Source organism: Poecile atricapillus, chromosome 24 (assembly GCF_030490865.1).
Source record: "Poecile atricapillus isolate bPoeAtr1 chromosome 24, bPoeAtr1.hap1, whole genome shotgun sequence".
Classification (NCBI taxonomy): domain Eukaryota; kingdom Metazoa; phylum Chordata; class Aves; order Passeriformes; family Paridae; genus Poecile; species Poecile atricapillus.
The window spans coordinates 135,524-157,334 of NC_081272.1; the positions used below are offsets into that span (position 1 = coordinate 135,524).

Consider the following 21,811-nt stretch of genomic DNA (forward strand, 5'->3'; position numbering starts at 1 on the left):
GCAAACCCTACAAATCCCAGGAGGTGGCTGTCTTGTAGCTTCATATAAAAGTCTCTCCTGTGCTTCACACACTGCAGTAATGGCTGGGAGCTGAAAATGAACATTAAGATGAGTAAGTATTATAAAAAAAAAAACCCAAAAAACAATGCAGAGATTTAACAGCTCCACGGACTCTTGGTTGAGGTTCTCCCAAACAACCCCAAAAGCCTGGCTCATACCTCCAGGGAATGAGGTCCAGAGCCTCGCATCAGCCTCTCTCCTGAAACAAAAGTGGAGCTATTTTAAGCTCTGGAGCACCAGTAAACAGGAGTCAGCAGGTCATCTCTGCTGGCCTCTGCAATTCCAAATTATTCCTCACAAGGGTCTGTATGTGCTCAGCTCTCCCAGAAATTAGGGGTTAGGATGGGTTGGATTAGTATTTACCATTTTTCTTTCCAGCACAAAACAAAAGCAGAGAGCAAAAAAAAAGGATTTTCCCGCAGGGTTGCTGTCTGATCCCTAATAAACTGCTCTTCGCTCCTCTAGAGACAGACCTGTATGGAGATAGTTTATCCAGGCCTTAGGGAATACTCCACAGACAACAACGCTGGGCAGATGAGAACAGCAGAATAAATTCATATTGATGAATAAGCGTGGCTTTACCCCCGGGAGCAAACTGGGATGGCCACATTGTAAAAACTAAAATTTTTACTAGGGGGTAGGAAAAGGCAGCTCCAAAAGAGAAGGGCAGGCACACGGGGTAACATAGTAACAGAATGATCTAGAAAGTGTTTTAAATGCCCTTCTTTACATCACTTCTGCAATGCCACTCTGCTGAACTTCCCAAGGAGAGGGGGTGGGCTGAGCTGAGAGGCCACAACAGAGGATATAAAGCTCTGCTCTCTTCCACTTCTGCTGCTTCTGAAACTCCTGGCATGCACAGGGAACATTCCCTTCCTTACATTCAGAGCAGCTGAAGGTGAGACAGCAGCACACTCAGGGGCACAGCACAAGGAAAATACACAGTAGATAAGAACGCAGGAGTCCAGCAGTCCTCTAGCTCCGTTTGTTAGGAATAACATAACTCCAGTCACATCACCATTCCCCTCATATACCACTTCCAGTCGATAAAAAAGACCACAGACAGACAAATAGGTCATAATTATGGACACAAACAAAGGTGTAATAGAAGTAGCTTTATCGAAGTATTTAAATTTTGTGGCAAATCTCTGCATCAACATGGGCAGGGAGGCAACGAAATGCTCTGCAGTAGCAATTTCAGTTACCAAACTATTCCTTGGATAGACATTTATTACAGGTAGTTTCTCTGTTCCTATTTCCCCAAAAGTTTAAGGCACAAAAGCCTGAATAAGGGCTTATAACATGTATGTAAGTGCTATTATTTTCGCTTTCACCTCTAATGCAACATATCAGCTTAAATATATTGCTTGTCCATCCAGCTTATACAACATCCAGTAGAAAACCACTTTCCAAGTTAACAACCATTTGTTGCACAATACAGCAGTGCAATTTCTCTGACCCGTTTTTGCTGCAAGAGCTTCAGTTTCACTCTGACTGGACAGTGGAAGACACTACAAAATCTCAACATCTCAATGAGATCATCAAGGTGTGTCCACAATAAAAAAGAAATAAAGGCATGATACACAAAATAGCATTTAAATATGGCTGCTGGAAAAAGTGTTTTAAGCTGCTGGTTGATGGGGAATCATTTCCTCATACACGGTGGAGAAGCAGGCCAGGTGTGCAAGAGATCACCAGGTAAAAGGCATCAATCTGTAGCTTTGTAACACTCCTTTCTGTCTTTGCTCTCCAAAGTGCTCTTTGGGTTGACTGCTTAAGAACATCAAACTTGCAAGCTCAAGATCACAGCTAAAGTTAACCACAACATAAGATTTCATCCCATGCTCAAGTTACAGCAACTCTACTCAGTCACTGGAAAGATTTTGAGACATTTTAGTGGTGTCCAACATGGATCTTTTTTGAAATAACACATTCATGAGCGTTGGGTTAAATGACTTAAGACAGTTGAATAGGCAGCAAAACAGAAAGATGGGCAGGAACCAAAATGCAAAGTGTAATTTTACTTAAAAGACCAACTCTTTTATTGTTTGATGGAGTCTCTCCCCTGTGTCATCTTGTTGAAAGTTTATAAATTACAATTTCCAGTAAGTATTAAGAGTTCATTTCAAGACAAAGGGAATAAAACTGTCGCAGCTCTAATTTTCACCATGAATAAAGGTTACCGTGATGTTCCTACAATACTTATTCTCTACAGGAAAGGCCACAGTCCTCCTGTACTCCGAGTACCAGACCTGGGTGGGGAAAGGGCCACCCCTCACTATTGCAGGATCCAGGGGCAGTGTAACAGTCCAGAGCACACTGGCAGGATGTCTCAGACACAATGCCTCAGCAACGAGGCTATAACACGGCTGGGATCTCTGATGAGACAGTGTCCAAAGGCTGCCAATGACAGTCCATCAAGGCATCGTAGAGCTCTTCGCTCTGTTCCATAAACTGCTTGTTTGCTTCATGGACATCTAACTGAGGCGTAGGATCTACAGGAGGAAAGACAGACAAATAGGTCGCACATCAAAGGTGCTCAGGAAAAACCCTCCCTGTAAACAAGTTGGTATATAAAAACAAACACGGGGGGGAGTCTCAATATCTCCAGGGCAGATGTCAGAGGATAGTGCCAGACTGTTCAGTGGTGTCCACTGACATTACAAGAAGCAACCACCTCAACATGAACAAGAAGTTGTTTTCATGGAGCACTGGAAGAGCTGCCCCAGGGAGGATGTGAAGTCTCCCTCTCTGGAGACATTCCAAACCCACCTGTATGTGTTCCTGTGTCCCATACTATAGGTAAGGCTGCATTAGCAGGGGATTGGACTGGATGATTTCCAGAGGTCCTTCCAACCCCAAGTATTCTGTGATTCACCAAACATTCCCAGCACTTGCCCAATCACAAACCTAACCAGATCAGCCCTACTCAATCTCTCTGCTATGTGTTAAGGAATAACTACATTCAAGCACATCCCTTTTTACAGTGGTGATTGCCCCACAGTAGAGCCAGTGGAGGGAACGCACACCTGCACCTCACAGCCCAGCACAGCCACCTGCACTGCCAGAAGGAGTTTGGCCTGATGGAAAGGGCAGGAGCAGAGGCAGAGGCACCCATTCCCCTCTGCTCCCTCCACTGTGAGCTCACAAATGATGGACAGACAGATGGATGGGAGTACCCTGTGCTGCTGCAAGCAGTCACCAGAGCCTGTCTACCAAAGCCTCCAGCAGCTCAAAGTGGGAGCCACAGTTAGGAATGAACGCAGTGCTAGTGGCACTACAGCATTACGTATGAGCATAGCCCTATTTCACATGTGGAAGAAATGTTTGGACAGCATTTTGGATGGAGCTGGACAACAAGCCAGCAGGTCCAATCCTGCTGCTTCCACTGCACAGTGATGGACTCTCCAAACTCTTGTAAGGTATAAAGGTCACCTGACAACAGCGGCAACCCAAATCTCAGTTTATCAGAGTAGCACAATCACACAGGTCAGTGAATAACTCTCAGTATAAAGCTGAATGAATGGAAATATTCTAAAACACATCAGGAATAAAATGTTTATAAACATGTGACTTCCATGTGAGGGAGGTGAGGCCCTGGCACAGGTTACCCAGGGAAGCTGTGGCTGCCCCATTTCTGGAAGTATCCAAGGCCAGGCTGGACAGGGTTTGGAGCAACCTGGGATAGCGGAAGGTGTTCCTGCCCATAGCAGCGGGTGGATAAAGATGGCTTTTGAAGTTCCTTCCCACCCAAACCATTCTAGGATTCTATGTTTGGTTTTAGCTACATCATTACAGGAGAAGAGATTTAAGGAAAAGGAATGATTCAGTGGCAATATGTGGATTCAGTTTCCTACAAATGTAGGAATCTTGCATTTAATCAACCATAAAAAGAGATATCCAGGGATATCCCAACTATAGTCCTGGGATGTTTGGTTCAGCAAAAGGAAAGCTCTCCTGGAACGCTTTTACGAGCCATTGAGAGCTTCCACACACATCATCACTCATACCAGTGGACTGTGTAAATCTGTTACCGTGTATTTATTTTTTTTTTAAGAGAAAAGTAACATATACTGCATAGTGCATATTCCACTCAAGACAGAAATCTGGAATGGCTGACATGAAATGATAGTTTCTTGCATCAATAAATGAAAGCTACTTGTACAGGTATCTAAAACCCCAATCTGGTTTAGTGACCCATTTCAAGCAATGACTGCTTGAAATATATTGTCAGTGTGGTGACTAATATTATTCCCTTTTACTTTTAAACTAAAAGCACAATGAAGTATTCTGGGCTCTAAATGTCAAGATTTTATAGAAAAACAGAATATCTACTTTTTTCTTGGTAGCATATCAGAAAAAAAAACCCACCCTAGTAAAAAAAGGATAAAAATTTCAGTACTGCAGAAGATTGAAATCTCAGTGCTGGGGAAGTCAAACAGTTTCAGTCCTCGTCAACCGTAAAACCAGGATGTAACTGTTCTAGGTGATAGCAATGCACAGATGTTCCCAGATTTACTCAAAGATAAAGATATATTATGAATTGAAATTAGGGCCAAATTGAGAAACTCTATTTCTAAGCAGTGCAGAACATACAGATAACTTCAATACAGAATTTGAGAAACATACCTTCCAATGCATCCTCACCAACTTCTTCATATGTCTGCAAGGAAAAACAAACCCCTTAGGACAGTGAATAATTATCTTTTCTTTTGCAAGCATCACTTGTTGATTAGTGCTGTGAGAGACTGACTTTTATACTAGAGTTATTACAACAGAATTCTTCACACATAAGCCTGTGTTCTATTCCCAACAGACCGTGGGCAAGATCCTACACTAAACCTCTAACAGAGGCAGTTCTTGAAATTTCAGGGTTGAAGTGGGGTGACTGTTCTGATGTGTTCTATCCTTTATAAGAAAGTTTATGAAGGATCCCAAAGGCACTCTGAGCATTGCCTGTACCAAGAGAACTCTACTACCATGACAACTGTATTAAGAGACCCTTTGTGTCCTCCAGACCTTTTTTTACCTCAGCAATATACTCTCCATAAGGCAACAGGACACACCAGGGGCTAAACACTATATAGTAGCTATATTAAGACTTCATTATTAAGAGGTTTGTACTAAGATCTCTTGGTGTGTTCAGTCTGGTGCAGAGCAGACTGAGGGCAGAGCTCATTAGGGTCTGCAGCTCCTCCCGAGGGACAGCTCTGATCTCTGCTCTGCATGACCAGGTCCAGGACCTGAAGGAATGGCTGAAGCTCTGTCAGGCTGGATATCAGGAAAAGATTATTCCCCCAGCGGGTGCTTGGGCACTGAACAGGCTCCCTAGGGAATGGTCACGGCCCCAAGGCTGCCCCAGCTCCAGGAGCATTTGAACAATGCTCTCAGGCACAGGGTGGGATTGTTGGGGTGTCCTGGGAAGGGCCAGAAGCTGGACTCAACGATTCCTGTGAGTCCCTTCCAGCTCAGGACATTCTGTGATTCTCAGAGCTGAAGATAAGATGCTCCCATCCCACCTTTCAAGCTCTGTGGTCTTTCTGTGCTGCCCTACCTGCATGGTGCTCTGCGTGTAGCCATACTGGGGATAGCTGTAGCTGTAACTGCCCGTGTTCTGGTCGTACCCCCACTGAGCGTAGTAGTTGTGATACTGTTGGTAATACTGGCTGTAATTATAGTTGTACATCTGATTGTATTCCATTGGTTTCACACGATTACTTAAAAAAATAAAGCAGGAGTAAGTTGCAATAGAATAGTGCAGAACAAGTATGAAAAAAGCAGTGAAATAGCTTAAGATACAATGTGGTAAAGAGACAAGGCTTAGTCTAACATGCAAATTTCAAACTTTAAAATATATTCACTATTTACTGCAGCAATCTTTATTATTTCCATATATTTACATAAAGAAAGAAGCAGTTTAAATTTAATACCCTTTCCTGTATTCATACTCCTCTTATTAATAAACATTGCTTTCATTCTTTATGAGCTAATTGGGTGTTATTTCCTGGCTTTGGGAAGGGAAGAGTTCAGGACTATGAGCTTCAGTTTAGAACAATCCTGAACCACAATCCAGATACAGGAGTCCCTTTTTCCTTCTGATAAAGACTATGAAGTTAAGTGATCTGCAGCTTTCTGAGAGAAGGTACTGAGTCTTGCTTTACATGAAGAGTTACAGACTTAAAGCCTTGCAAAAAAACCTCAAGTTTTCTTTTGTAAGAATGGAAAAAACTCTCTTCTTCTGTATGCCATGGTCATACAGAAACCTAAGCAAGGACTCATCCCCTTTCTCTCTGAACTGGGTGATATTCAATGCACAGACTTGAAAAAGTTCATGAAATAAGAACTACTAGTAATGAAAAAAAAAAAATACCCTGAGAACCGACTAAAATTCCTATTCCTTGCCATAAAGTGTCACCATTCCCAAGGAAATAGGATTCTAACTATCAAGATTTGAAATAATGAGATGACAAATACTGTTTGGAAATGGCTATTTCTACCAATGACGAAATTAGTGAGAAGTAGGAAGAAGGAAACATCAAACTTCTCACCATGATACACCCCTTTTTTCTGTTTTTCTCTTCCTTTTTTCCCCCAAGACTTATGAGGTCACTGCAAATCTAAATATTATTCAAATAGGGAGCAATTACTATGATTTGTATTACCCTAGTGCTACGAGCACCAAGTCAGACCAGGATCTCATTGTATCAGGTTCTGAACAAACACAGAAAAAAAAGTTAATCCCTGCCCCAAAATTCTTATATGTAGTAGACATCATAATATAATTAGCAAGGTAGTAGAGCTTTGCTATCCAGACATCATTAAGCTGATTTAAACTATTTCAATTTAATGCAAAGGAACATATACTTTTAAAACAATCATATTTAACTACAGTGTGTGCGCATGTGTATGGATTTAATTATGTATACAATTCAAAACAGTGTAAAATTCTCAATCTTGAGCTAATGTTATAATTTCTTTGAACTTCTGGGCATTCTGATACTCCCCATATTCATGGGTATGCCTTCATTTTGTGATGGAGACATCTAGGACATGTACCCAAAGCACTAAAAGGCATTTAAAACCAGATGTGATTTTTCATATAAATGTCTGGCTGTTCTACTCACGCTTTTGGTATAGCCACACTCAAGCGTACAGGTTTAGAGCCCAACCCCACAGCTCCCTGACACTCTGTCAGTGCTCTTTTCTGTTCCAGCTCATCCGTGAATTTCACAAACCCGTAACCTCTGCAAAGACATAGAATAACTCAGATAAAACCAACCCCAAAGAGCCATGCCCCGTTATAAAAATTAGTTACAGTGAAATTTGAATTGGTTTGGGAAAGACAGTGAATGAAAATGTTCATTAGGGTTGTTGTCCCTGCTTTTGGGAGACATGAAATTATTCTGCCTTCCAGTTGCTTTTCCAGAATGCCTGAAGCCACACGTCCAACCTCTGGCAGCACTTTCAAGGGCTTGTCAATGTAAAGTAGTTCTTGTGCCAGTGGATTCCAGGGAACTGGAAGTGAGCTGACACAAGCCATATTGAAATGCGTGAACTGACACATGGTAAAACCTCAAATCTCTGCTGGGAGGATACTGATAATCTCAAGAGTTGCAAGTCAGCACAGGATTGACAAGACAGACCCTGCTTTTATCCAAAACTGCCCCACTGTGATGGAAAATACTACTTTTTCCTAGGATATGCTTTCCAATCAAGTTTGCTTTTCAACAGGAATATGTACAAATCAGCTTTCTGCCATTCCCAAAAACAGCATTTCCAACAGTGGACCTGAAAATGAGCTCTCGACATCAAGTAGGTAAAACCTGCTCTGAGAGCACAACTGGAACTGGGACAGCACATCCAGAACCCCAGGACTCTGCAACAACCCTTCACTGTGGTGTGGCAGCACTGCACGTCAGCCAGACAGAAAACTTTGACTCCCTCCAACCCCAACAGTCCTTTGCGTGGGATTTTGATGCTGAAGTGAGTCAGAAGAAATGCAACAGCATCCAAGAGGGCAGTGCCAGGATCCCATCATGGGATGGGCTGCCTCACACAGCAGAAAGATCAAAGACTTAGGTGTGGGAGGGAAAGAGAAATCCATCTAACCAAAGGAAGAAGTTTGGGAGGGAAGGGCTTGTCTACCTGGGGAAAAGAACAAGCCGTAAGCAAGGGTGTAAATTTACAGTGCATTATCTATTCTGTGGGAACTGCTAAACACCAAATAATGTGCTATTTTGAAAGCAGCATCACCTACTACTCCTGGGAAGTCCCCACACCTATTTCAGAGCTACTCATGCCCAGAAAATTCAGTACCTTGCACAGCAAGCTCCACACACAAGTCCAAATATCTTATTTATATATATGTATACACACAAGTATGGATGTATCCTCCCCACAAAAAGACCAGATCAAAACTTAGACTTATCTACATACAAACTAGATTATTAAGCACAAGCAAAACTCTACACAGACCCTAACTTGCCCTCTGCCAAAGAACTATGGTAAATTAATACAGTGCAAGTCAACTTATAAGTCAGTTTAAGGTGTTCACACACAAACCCAACTAAGTTTCTAAGCTGCCGAAAGACTCAGAAGATTTTCAGATGGGACCAGGAGTGCATAAGATAAACTGGGAAGATTGGCAGTTCCAAAACAGAGACAGATAGAGACAGATGCAGTGTACAGGAGAAGATGATGGATGCCGCAAGTGAAACAGGACAGTGATTCTTCCAACTCTTCCAGATATTTTGCTTTTCCACACCAATGGCTAAACCATTGGTATGGAAAGAAATACTTTCTTCTTGGCCAGGACCTCCCTGCAGACCTTCTGTCCTGACCCAGAAGTTTGGAAAATCCCAGCACCTGCACCCTCAGCAGAAAGAAGCAAGCACAGCACCATGCTCCAAGTTCCTCTCCTGTCTGGATAAGAGGTGCTGGAAGGAGGCCTTCCTGATCCACCAGCCCTGGCTGGAAGGGCCAGGGCTTCACTGGGCATGTCCACAAGCCCTAAGCTCCTCTCTCACATCATACTGACACCTGCAGTTGCCTCAGCTTTCAGCAATTGCACAAGTCCCAACAAAGCCCCTGGCACCAACACTCTGGCACTGCCAGGGGAGACAGACAGCTTTGCTCTTCCCAGAAACAGGACTCTAAGTCCCTGCTCCTTTCCCACTTCCCAAGCTACCACGGATTCCCTTTCCTTGAGGTCTGCACCTATGTACAGTTCCCAATACCCAACCTGCAGCATCAACACCTGTTCTATAGACAGAGACTGAAGCAGGTGCAGCACAACAGGAACTGAGGAGCAGAAAGCACACAGAACCCAACCCAGCAGTGTCAGTCCCAGGTGAGATGGCAATGACAGCACGAGGACCCAACGGTCAGACAGACTAAGTAGCTCTGCAACGGGTTCAGGTTGCACTTGAATAGGACCTTCATGACCGGGGAGGAGTGCAGCTCTGGAACAGGCTGTCCAGACAGATTGAATTATCTCCAACCTGGGAGGTTTTCCAGGCCACACAGTTTATGGATGGTATGATCTAGTGCTGTTTGCAGTCCTGTTAGGAGTTGGACCAGTGGCCTCCAGAGATTCCTTCAAACCAGCCTGTCTAAGACTGAGAAACCGCATATGAGAAAGTGGGGGGACCTACAGCCATAAGCCTACATCTTATCCCAACATTCTCACAGGTCAGAAAAATTGTGCTTCAATTTTCAATTTTCAAAAAATATCAGAAAATTGTGCTTCAATGAAGCCACGCTCTGCTTTGAAAACAAGGGTGTTCTCCAACTCCTCCTTCCTCTGAAAATACAGTTTAATTTTGTGCTACTTAGAAAATGTTTTAATTATGTTAAGAAATTCAACTTTTTGATACCTGTTTTTGGCAAGACATTTTCAGGAAATACAAACAAGGCAGCTACTGAGAACCTGACAGTGAATCATACCTCTGTGTGCCCTACCCTGTCTGAAAAAAAAAACTGTACAGCTCTCACAGGAATATACACTCAATAGCCTGAAGTTTGTAAAGCACAATTACACCCGAGAGTCCAGGAAGAAAGTGTTTCAAGATTACTTAAGACATTTTTCAGCATTTTAAGAAGTGCAATAATACACAAAGGGCCTCACACTGACAGAGAAGTCAGAATACCCATGGTGACTATCAAAACTCAAGCAAACTTCAGAATGAATGGCCAAGAACACTATATTATAAGATTAATAAAATCTAAGCAAAAATATTTTTTTTTTCCCCTTGCTGCTTTCTATCTTTCCTGTTGCCACATGTGAAGTGAAAAAAAGGTGAATAAAAGACAACTTACTTGGATACTCCTGCCTGGTCCAAAACAACTTTTCCACCTCTACACGATGGATAAACTTTAACAAAAAATTCATATAACATCCCATCATCCACATCGGGAGTCAGATCTCCCACAAAAAGGGAATATTCTGGACTAAAAAAAATCAGAAGAAAACTTCTTAAATACAATAATTAAAAAAAAAAAAAAAAAAGGAAGGGACATGCTGAGTGACAGTTACCATTTAGCCTAAATATTTTAATTCAGAGAAGAGTGATATTAAAAGACCATTTAGTGGAGACTTTAAAGTGTCACCAGTTAAGCTGCTTAACTAAAATTTTCATTGACACTGCTTTTTCAAGTTAATTCAAGCAGCACAACCAACCAACTTAATGCTGCTTTTTATTTAAAGATTATTTCACTGCTTATTACTCACAGGGTATCTCCGACACCTAAAACAGCAAGAAAACAATATCTCATTTATAGATATGCTACTTCCAATACCTAGATCTTAAATTATAATATGTGAATTAGATGCTTTGATGCTACAAAGTTTAAATACTTGAAAAGGACACTGGATAAATCTGCTGTGCCACACAAAGGACAAAGCACAAAACTGTCAGTCTAAGATCTCCTCACCCTACTGAAGACTGGCAGTGATGAACTTTGGGTTTGCATATTTTGAATACTTTTTGCAAGGCAATTAATAAAGAGACATTAAGTCGGTAAAATTAGTATTTAAATATTGAGCTCTTACCTGCTATCAGGCTGTTTTCCATATGTTGCATAATTCAATTTAAATCGCTTCGCCTGAAACAAGGCAAAAATTAATCCATACATTCAAATGTTGTCATGTGATTTAAGCAATTAGGGAAAAATACAATAAGCTGATTTAATACAACTTTCTTAATGCTGACACATGTTCAATGCCTTCAGGCCAGACAGTTAAGGTAACAAGCACATTTTTATTTAGTGTCAATATAGATATAATAATGAAAATAAAAACCTGAACAGAGATAGTAATAACAAATGTTAAATTTCTTCCAATTTAAAGGTCTTAAAATGAAATGACAACACTACTACTGGACTTCTGTGATTTAACACAAACACTAGCAGACCAGAATCCACCACACTGGAAAATGGATTCAACCTGAGTCTGGAAGCGTGGCTAAATACTTGGCTCTGGACATTAATAAGATCCAAAATGAAAGGGTTCTGAAAGAACTACACTGGCCACTGAAGGCCTCTTTAAATTTTGCATCTGAATTTATTTTTGAAAGAAGTTTCACAGCAGCCCAGATTTGTGCCCATCTGGAACTCTTTGTCCCCAACCTACCAGACTCCAGCAACTTGTACCCAAGCAACAACTTACATGTAAGTTTAGACCAAGATCTAAGGAGACCAAGATCTTCGGATCAGCTCTGAGAGATCAGGGAGTAATCTCAGGATCAGAAATGAGAATTTCACATCACAATCAGAAATGACCTAGAGATCAGGGTACTTGTTCAGTACAGTGAAGAGCCCAGTGTGTTCCCAGACCTTGTATGATGGATGTGCTTACCACAAAGACAGGTAAATAATTCTTGGGAAAAAGAGCACAGACTTAACTCTAGGCTCTAATCCTGTTCCTTGCATGTTTGCATTCTCTGGAGCACAGTACTACACAACGTTCTGTGGATCATTTACAAGCTAACACAAAATTCAGATTCCATTTTGAATTTTTTTCTTAGATCTTGCTCTTCACTGCAATATTCTGGGTTTAAAATCAATGAGACACCTGAGAATAATTTCACTCAGATGGGAACTGGGAACACCAGTGCTTGGAAGAGAGACAGCACCAGCACCACGGCTCTCTGTTATTCCTTAGGCTTAATCAGTACTTAAAAATAAATAAAAGTATTCACTTCTGTAAGCAAAAGTTTCTAAATGCAAAGGATGAGCTGGGCAGTTGCCTGCTGAGTGCACTGATTTGGGCTGCTTTGGATCTCTGCTTGACATCTGTAATTCTCTCCATGTGTTATGCAAATCATCCTTCCACACAGCACTGTGTTTTGAACAAAACTGTGAAGTAAGATGGGTATTCCCAAAACCAAACTTCCATTATTATCTTACTCCTTGCAAGAGCTGCTCTCTTGGTCTCTCCAGTGACTACAGAAGGCATCCAGGACGATCAGCTTGCCTTAATCATGAGCAAACACGTGAAACAGATATCTCCAGGCCTCTCATCGACTCCTTTTAACGGGGCACGTCACTCTCTCAGGAATGTTGACTAAATAGCTCAATCTGAACTTCCCGGTTTCCTACTCTGGGTATTAACTACTCTGAAATAGGAATCCATTTACTTTGTATATCACACCATAACTGAGGTGATTCTAGAGCTGCATTATGAATCAGTCACCCCTGTGTCAGCTGTCCCATTTTAATCTACCACATATTCGAGTCAACATCCTAAAATTAACTTCTCTGACTATTCCTCCTCTTCTTCCTAACTACCCAGCTTTTATGTAGAGGAGACATTAGTTATGCACTGCAATTATTCAGTAGTCTGGCTCCTTCTCCACTATAAAGAGGTTCAAGTAACTTCTGTTTGCTAAGGGCCAAGAACAATGCCAGATTAAATGTCATGCATGTTTCTCTTGCAAATCAATGTTACTCAAAAGACAGTGTGAACTTGCAAGTTGATCCTGTACACATGTAACAACACACACAGCTAAATTCTCAGTTTGCCTCATCCCTGAAAGTGTTCAAAGCCTGGCTGGATGGGGCTTGGAGCAACTTGGTCTAGTGGAAAGCATCCCTGCCCACGGTAGGGAATTAAATATGATTAGCTTTAAGGTCCCTTCCAACCCAAACCCCTCTGTGACTCCATGATTATACAAAAGGAGAGAGATGGAAGAATTGTGGCAGACATACACTATACTCAGTCTAATTTCTTCCTCGGTCTTCTCAGGTTTCTGATTAGTCCAACTTTGGTAACAGCAGAAATGTTCAGATATAAAAAACCTCACACCCCGCAACACTTCTACACCTGGATTTTATCTAGACAGTCACAAAGAAATCAGTGTTTTTTCTCCTTCCAAGTTTTGCTTCGCAACTGGCTGATCCCATTTGCTTACCGGTGTAGCACCAGGAAGTGGTTTTCCATTGATTTTGTGTAAACATTTCTCTGCAGTAGCGAGATCTGCAAATTCCACAAAGCAATAGCCTGCTGGAATTCTGAACATACAACACAGAAGAGACAAAGGTTATAAATTAAAAACACATTTGAGGAGGAAAGTTGTATTTTAGATAACTTATCTTAATTAGTAGGAATTACTTGCAACACATAAAACGATTTATTTTTAAAGTATAAAGATTAGCTACCAAAGAGAAGCTGGATCTCAAGGGATAGCCCCTACTTACCATAAGTCAAGTCAACATGAGCAGATAGAAAACTGTTTAGTTTACAGTTTACTTCCTACTTTCATTGACCATCAATTTGCCCACTCAAGTTTGAACTACTAAAAACCAAAATTACAAAGCTTAAAAGAATAATGAATAAGAATGACACTACTTTATTCTGCATTAATCACTCACTTTATTTCAAATGAACTCTAGACATTCTCTTATTGCTCTGAGTCAGACTTCCCACCTCTGTCAGCATCACATAGCTGCACTACAGACTAGTGACCAAAGCCTGGGGAGGTATAATTCCCAGAGAGATGGAATGAGATACATACACTTCTCTGACTGAGTGCTGGAGCACTGCAGGATGAGGGCCAAACCTTGTTTGTTGAGGGGAGGCTGAAGAGCCAGCAGTGCCCTCTCCATTGCACTCATAAATATTCCCATATTGGTGGCAGCAATGGTGAGAAACTCAAGGGGAAAATTCACTCTGACAGGGAAGGACCACAGCGACACTTCAGTCCAAATGCACTCGGAGAACAAATGGAAACAGTTACCCTGTCAACCTGTTTCGAATGATTTTTACACTCAGTACAAGCTCTCCCATGGTGGCAAAGGCTCTTGAAACAAAGGTTTCATCCATATAGGGCTCCAGCTATAAAAGCAAAAAAAAAAAAAAAAAAAAAAAAAAGCAAAAAAAAAAAAAAGAAAAAAAGAAAGTTAGATCAGGGCATCTACAAAAAGGAGAATACACGTCTCAATGTCCCCCTAAGCAGTTAAAACATTATTGAGAAGGATTTTACCCTTACACTTCAAAAAGAAGATGCATTTAAGAGGTCGATGCCACTCAAAACCAGCAGGCATGCATGAACCAGGCTCAACAGTCTGCAAAGTGGAACCCAAGAGACAGCATGAATTTCAGAGAACAGGGAGCTTCACAGAAGGACAAAAGCCACTCAGAAACATACAGCAACAAACTGAGCATTTGCTATAGGGAGCAGGGGAGAAGGTGGCAGGCTCCTTCTCCAGGTGCAAGCGAAGGCTGGGCCAGCGCTGTGGGTACATAGGCGTGGCACAACCCCGGGTGGCATGTGGCAGGTGACAATGCCCTGTGGTGCTGCAGTAGGGGTCTGCAGAGCTGCATCTGCCTTGCACAACCCTGGAGATACCAGGGCAGCACTCAGAGGAAGACCTGGAATCGTGTCCAACAGTGGCTCTAGGCTCTGTCCTGCCCATGGGACCACTGACCATGTTCATGTCACAGGGGAGGATGGTACTGTGCAGGTAAGAGTGTATGTGAACATGCTGGAGAGCAGGTGTCTGTGTGGTGTAAGGAACTAACAAGTAGGAAATGGTGCTGGAATTTGAATCAAATATACTATGAAGAGCCTGAATGAACAGGGCACTTCTGTGTACAACAGAAACTAGAGGAGGAAACTAACCAAAATTAAAAAATGGGGAGCAGTGTGTGTGACAGGTAACATGGAGCTGAAAAATATATGTACAAAATATATACAGCTTCATGTATTTACCTGTGTAAGACAGGTGGCCCATGATAACCTATAGCCCTGAAGTGCTTGCGTGTCTGTCAGGTACCAGGTGGCTTCACCACTAGTGTATGTGACAGAACGTGAAAGAAGGTGACCATACTGCATTTGCATGTGTAAAAGGCAGCAGATGCCCTGTGGAAGTGAATGTGAAGCAGAACTGACTTGTCCCAGAAACAGAGGCAGCACCACTCTGCACAGATGTGCCACGCAGGGTGATCCTGTGGGGGTGTGTGTACAGGAAAGCTGGATTTGTAAAGACAACTGGTTGCTTGGATATGTCTGTGTGGCTCAAAGAGAGTGGTGATGGAGAGCAGTCTGTGTGGCCTGCTTGTGAGAGTAGTGATGAAAAAGAAGATGGACTTCATGGTACAGAGGCAGCAGATAACCCTCTGTGTGAGGAAAAGGGTGAAGAGACTCCACAGAGCCTCTGTGCATGAGCAGAGGCAGTAGAGGACTCCCTGATACCGTGGCAAACTGGGTGTGCTGAGTGTGTGTGTGGGAGAGAAGTACCCAGTGCGATTCTCAGGGATGTGTTGGGCTCTGTGTACACACACACACACGAGAGATGAGGAACACTATGTGCAAGCAGGACTGTGCTGCTGTGAGCTGCAAGAAAGGGGCCGAAGGAAGATGCGCATCCAAGAAACGGGTGGCAGGGAAGTTGTGAGATGCTAGTGTGACTGTACACACATAGTGGAGTGCACACAGGTGTGTACAAATACGTGACAGACAGCAAAGACATTACACACAGCAGTGGGACCGCATGTGCATGTCACAGTGTACCACAGTGGAAGCAATGCAGGCACCACGATACACTGAGCACACACACACACATGCTGTGTGGCTGGGTGGCAGATCACAACACACTGGGGTGAGTACACACATGTGTGTACTCAGCAGTGAGTGGTGAAGGACACAGGGGCACAAGGGTAAGGGCGTGTGAGGGGCACACAAGGGATGCTGTAGGCTGTGCATCACTGTGAGTGCACCCAGCAGGCAGCAAGACACTCTTGGGTGTAGAAGCACCGCTGAGTGTGTTTCTCACAGGTGCTCTTCCTGCCAGGTAGACACACAGGCAAGAATGAGGGACCTAGCAGGGTGTGTAAGTGCTTATGAATGTGCATGCATGTAGGAGAGTCAAAATCCCTATGAAGGTGCATCCACAGGTGTGCATGTAGGGGGCAGGTTGTGAGAATAATCTTGAAGAGGTACATACAAATGTGAGTGCCTACAAGTGTGAGCACAATTAGTAGCACAACCATGAGTGTATTGAGCCTTGCACAGTATGAGTGTGTAAATGCCTATAGCAGCTGAGCAGGTAAAACAGCAGATAAATCCTTGAAGCATGCAAGTGTGCACACTGTGAGTATGGGAGACTTGTTGGTGCCCATGCATGTATCTGCCCACCAGGACACTGGTGTAAGTGTGGCTGTGACCTGGCTGCAGGCAGACAACGAGGGTCACTCTGGGGTGGGTGTGTATGTATGTGTGCGTGAGTGTAATTGCTCACAAACATGTCTGTCAGGCTGGGGTTTATGTCTGAGTGTGTATGTTGCCTTGTGTGAGAATGTCAGCATGCACAGGAGTATATGAGGTGAGTGTCACTTGGGGAGTTTAGGTGCGTCTGAATATGTGAGGGGCCGTAAGGCTGTGTCAGTGTTGGGGTGTTAGTGGTGCGAGGGGGTCAGTCATTGAGGGAGACGGTCAGCTGGTGTCAGGCGTCAATTAGAGTGAGGGTGTCAGAACTGTGGAGACGTCAGCCTGTCGGTTGTTGTGTGGGTGCCAGAGAGAGTGTCAGTCAGTCAGTGTGAGGGTGCCGGTCCGTGGGAGGGTGCCGGTCAGTGACGGTATCAGCCGGTCCGCGCCTCGTCCCGCCCCCCCATTCCCCCCGGCCCGGCCGCTTCCCCCCGCCGCCCCCCGCCCCCGTCACAAAACCGCGCGGTCCCGGCCGGACACTCACGTCCCCCATCCACAGGCTGGCGGCCATACTGCTCCCGCAGGCCCCGCGGCGGGTTCAGCGGGGCCGCGCGCTCCACCTCCCGGCCCGGCCCGGCCCGGCCCGGCCCCGCCGCGCCCCGCCGCCGCCGCCCCTCCCTCCGTCCCTCCCCCGGTGCCCCGGTCCCACGGTCCCTCCCCCGGTCCCTCCCGTTGCCACCCGGGCCGGCCCCGCCGCCTCCTCCGGGGCCCCGGCGGGCGGAGAGAGCGGCGCCCCCGCCGCCGCAGCGCCCCCTGGCGGTAGGAGGAGCGATAGCCGCGGGAGGGAGCCGGGGGGAGAGGGCGCGGGTTGGGGGCAGCTTGGGGAGGCTTTGGGACAGCTACAACTGCCTGGGAGCGGACTGTAGTGAGCTGGGGACCGGTCTCTTCTACAGTGCCTGCAGTGAGAGGGCAAGAGGAAATGGCCTTTAGCTGAGACAGAAGATACAGATATTAGGAAAAAAACCATAGAATATGCTGAGTTGGGAAGGACCCACAGGAGTCATCGAGACCAGCTCTTAGTCCTGCACAGGACATTCGAACAATCCCACCCTGTGCCTGAGAGTATTGTCCAAATGCTCCTGGAGCTCTGGCAGCCTTGAGGTTATGACCATTCCCTGGGGAGCCGGGGGGAGACCTTTTCCCCCTTCTGGAGGAAGAACCTTTTCCCGATATCCAACCTAACCCTCCCACGACACCACTCCATGCTGTGACAAGCACTTTGGTCATCTCTTCAAGGCACCGCTGCTGTCAGAGCTGGCACAAAGTTGGACAGTTTTTGACAATGTTGAAAGGCCAAAGACTTGATGTGGGGTTTTTTTGTGGTAGAGAGGTTTTTGAGAGGCCATGAACCCGGCTCCGCTCCACCCACCAGGGCAGCAGCTGCATCAGAAGCTTCGAATCCCAGCCAAACTGGGTCTCTGAGCTTAGACCCCTGCCTCTTCATACAGATAGGAGACCCATGTTCGGGGTCATCAGCCCCGAACGTGGGGTTGGATTGGGTACGGTGTGATCCTCTTCTCTCGTTTACTTCCGCAGGCCTTCGAGAGCGAGGGTGGCAATTCCTGGAGAAGACGAGCCCCCTCGTACGGACGGAGCAGAGACGAGCGCGCCCGAGAGCTGGTTGGTATTTTCGGCATCCTGAGAGCCGGCTGGAATTTCGGCATCTTTCGTCACGGGCGAGCCCTGTGCCCTGTTACGGAACGCCAAGCACGGGCTGAATCCCTGGCTGTGCTGTGCAGGCGCTGCCGCACGCCATAAATCAGCTCCCGGAGACAGGGACACCCCAGAGCCTCCGCGGTATTCTCGCCGAGGTGATTCGGGCTCCGGACGAGGCGGGCCCGTCCTATCCCGGGAGAGGGCAGCAAGAGCCCGCCGGTTTCGGGTGGAGGTTTTCCGGTACTGGCATTCGGCAGCTTCGCGTGATGGTGCCAATTCTGGATCTCCTTCCGAAGGGACGTGTCAGCGTCCACTCAAATCTTGCCCCGCAATATCCCTCTTCCATAATTAGTGCCTGGAACCCACCGGGAGGAGAATGGAGAATTCTTTGCTCTATTTTTCCCGGCGGACAAAGCAGGGAACGTTTGATCCTTCCTATATTCCTGCAGGATGCTGTGAGAACCCTTCGTCCTCATTCTGAGCAGGATCTACATCTCTCATCATGCTGAAGTATAGGCTGCTCTAGAATATCAAGTCTTGGGGGATGCAAGACATGAGATTAACATATTTTGTGTGTTTACTGACTTCTGAATCCCTAGAGCACTCTCAGGTCATTTTTGTCCAAGTTCCTCACTAAAATGTAAAATCTAGCATGAAATCAGAAAGGCAGCAAGACCTACAGCTGATAACTCAGCTGAATGAAGACCTTGGGTTGTGAAGTTGCAATTTTTGTGCCTTGGTTTCACTGGCAATCTTATCTCTTCACCCCCTTTGAAGCCCCCGCTGTGTCTGCCTTTCAGATGTCAGCTTCCAGAATGGTTTTGTTTTCTCAACATGGCAATTTATCCACTGGTTAACATGAAGCTCTTCGCAGAGCCCACAAAGCTGTGGCTCATTCTCTTTTTTTCAGGCTAAAAGCTCAGGTTTTCAGAGGCTTGGGCTTTTCAACAGAGGTTTTGTGGGTTTTTTGATTTTTAAATTTCTACCTATTTCCCCCTATTTCAGTGTTCTTTGTATTGAAGATGTATTGAGGTAATTTCAAATCCTCTGAAGTGGTTTTCCAGGTATTCTTTGGCTTTGATGGAAGAGAGTTAGTGTCCATATCAAAGGCATCCAGAAAAAAGAATAATGCTTCTTTTGTGTGGCAGGGAGGTTAATGGGGCCACCAGTGCTGCAGCTGGCCCAGGGTGAAGAACTTTGATCTCCCTGACTGCTTTTGATTGTTTGGAAGCCCCAAAGGTCCTGGATGTTCCATGTAGTGGTGTTGCTTTCAGAATTACACCTGCCTGCTCAGCACAGGGCTCTGGACATGAGGAAACACAACAGAAACACGCATAAAAACACCTAGTTTAATGTTCCTGCTTCCCTTGTTGCCTGTTGTACTGAAAAAATTACTTGTGTCCAATCCCGTCTGATGGGATGAAGTTCAAGAGGGGAGCAGAGATAAAAGATCCCAGATGGATTCAGTCACTTTAATCCCCATTTCTCCTGTTTATAATGAGTTACTGGTTCTTGGACAAGGTGGGATTTAATGAGAATCTGGTGTGATTCAGTTCTTCAACAAAAGCATCCTTTCTCCACCAAGTTAGTTACTCATTTGTGCTGATTGAGGAATGAAAAACAGAATTCAAGGATCTAATTAGCATTTGCTTCTCCTTTCAACAGATCAGTCTTTACACTCATAAACTTGCTGATAAAACTATTTTCAACTGTTTTCTATTTGTCTGAGAATCTTCCAGCCTCCACAGAATCTGAATTTCCAGGTTAGGAAAACAAATTTATAAAAAGAAAAGCTAGAAATAATATTCTGCTACTTTTATAGAAGGACAAATGTAATTTCTGTGTGCATTTGTATTAATTTTTAGCCCAGCAGTGATTACTGTATGTGTTAGAATACAGTAAATAGTAATACATTAAAGCATTAAATACAGTAAAAAGCAATACATTAAAGTTCCTTCACAAATCTTTTGTTCTGACATAGCTTGAGTGGGCACATTTTAAATATATATATATATTTATCCTGATTTGGCATATTCCCATACAGAATAGGTAACATAAGATACCGTTATGACAATCTGATTGTGTCTAAGTAAAACAGTATTATCTTTACCACCACAGACTGGCATAACTAAAGCAGTGTTGGAAAGCTATAGGTCAGTGTTATTGCTTTGGACATAAACCAAGGAATGCTACAATTTTTTAAAAAAAGTTTATTTTCAGAAGTCAGGACTACAGGATTTGATTCAGAGTTCTTAATTCTGGACAGCATTTTGAGGTTTGCTAAAGGTTCCATTTTTAGTCACAAAAATAACAAAATGAAAAATACAGAGGTGTATTTATAGTAAGAATAATGATTTCTATGGTAATGATAGTTGCAGTGCTCCTGCCCTAGGAACCCTATATTGAACAGAGTGATTGAATGTTTGGCTTTTAAAAAGAGAGAAAGAAAAAAAAAAATCATAGAACAGATGAATAATGAAAACCAAATCTTTTCTCTGGTGAAAAGCCAAACCTGTGTTTTGAAAATTAAATGTTTTTTTGGGTTAAGCAGCCAAAAAATGGACTTGATCTTTGCAACAGCTTGGATTTATTATTGGAACCAGTTGGCTGTGCCATAGAGGAGAGAAATTTTCTGGTAATTAGAGCAGGAACTGGGAGTCAGAAGCAGTAGGGTCTGTTTCTGGCTTGGGCACTAGCACGCAATGGAGCCTTGGGAAATGCTGCCTCATTTGTACCTTGGCTTTCCCAGCCATAAAATGGAGCTAAGAAAAGAATCCCACCTCACAAAGTGCACACACTAATTAAAGAACACTGCCACAGCACCTTGAATTTGTTACTTCTGGAGGAGGGATTTTCAACAAGGACATACGTGAACTGTTTTTGAAAAACCCTGCACTAAACATTTACCAACCTGATTGCCCAGATTCCTAAATCCATGTGTGGTCATCTGATTGGAAAGGGTCTAATTTCCAGAAGTCTGCCTGCTGGTGAAAAGAACATGATGGGGAGTGTTTTCTCCCTGGACTACGAAAACAGAAGAATCACAGGGCTCCCTCCCACTGGGATCCTGCCATTTGCCTTAGCCCATTCCACAGGATTTCCCCACTTCCAGCAGTGAGGTGTGACCCTTGCAGTCTCCACTGCAGCTCTCCGGGGACAGGTGGGGAATGGTCAGCCCAGGCCGTTCATGCAATGAATGGTGGGTGGGTGCAGACAGGTCCTGCTGGAACAGCTCCCTCAGGAAAGGAGCAGAGTTAATCTGCACATCCTCACTGGAGTTACCCCAGTATCCCTGAGGCTCTGAAACCAACTTGGATTATCTCTCTCTGCCATTCAATTCCTAAGTCACCATCCGTCAGCATTAAAACTGCTCAGCCACCCCTTCCTCCAGC

At 44.2% G+C, this 21,811-nt stretch overlaps 1 protein-coding gene across 5 annotated transcripts; it reads right to left on the reverse strand.

The window, feature by feature from the left end:
- Nucleotides 1-1,160: 1,160 nt before the first annotated feature.
- Nucleotides 1,161-17,408, reverse strand: TRNAU1AP (tRNA selenocysteine 1 associated protein 1). 5 transcript variants are annotated; one of them, XM_058856591.1, is made up of 10 exons: nt 17,248-17,388; nt 14,547-14,622; nt 14,295-14,392; nt 13,470-13,569; nt 11,111-11,163; nt 10,378-10,509; nt 7,185-7,304; nt 5,615-5,777; nt 4,690-4,723; nt 1,161-2,555 (listed from the first exon to the last, which is right to left on the reverse strand). In XM_058856591.1, the coding sequence occupies exons 3-10, from the start codon at nt 14,378-14,380 to the stop codon at nt 2,419-2,421; spliced, it is 825 nt and encodes a 274-aa protein (XP_058712574.1). In that variant the 5' UTR covers nt 14,381-14,392; nt 14,547-14,622; nt 17,248-17,388; the 3' UTR covers nt 1,161-2,418. The 5 variants fall into 5 exon arrangements, with proteins under 5 accessions (XP_058712574.1, XP_058712575.1, XP_058712573.1 ...); XM_058856592.1 differs by having other exon boundaries at nt 14,541-14,622; XM_058856590.1 differs by lacking the exon at nt 14,547-14,622 and having other exon boundaries at nt 17,248-17,408.
- Nucleotides 17,409-21,811: the final 4,403 nt, after the last annotated feature.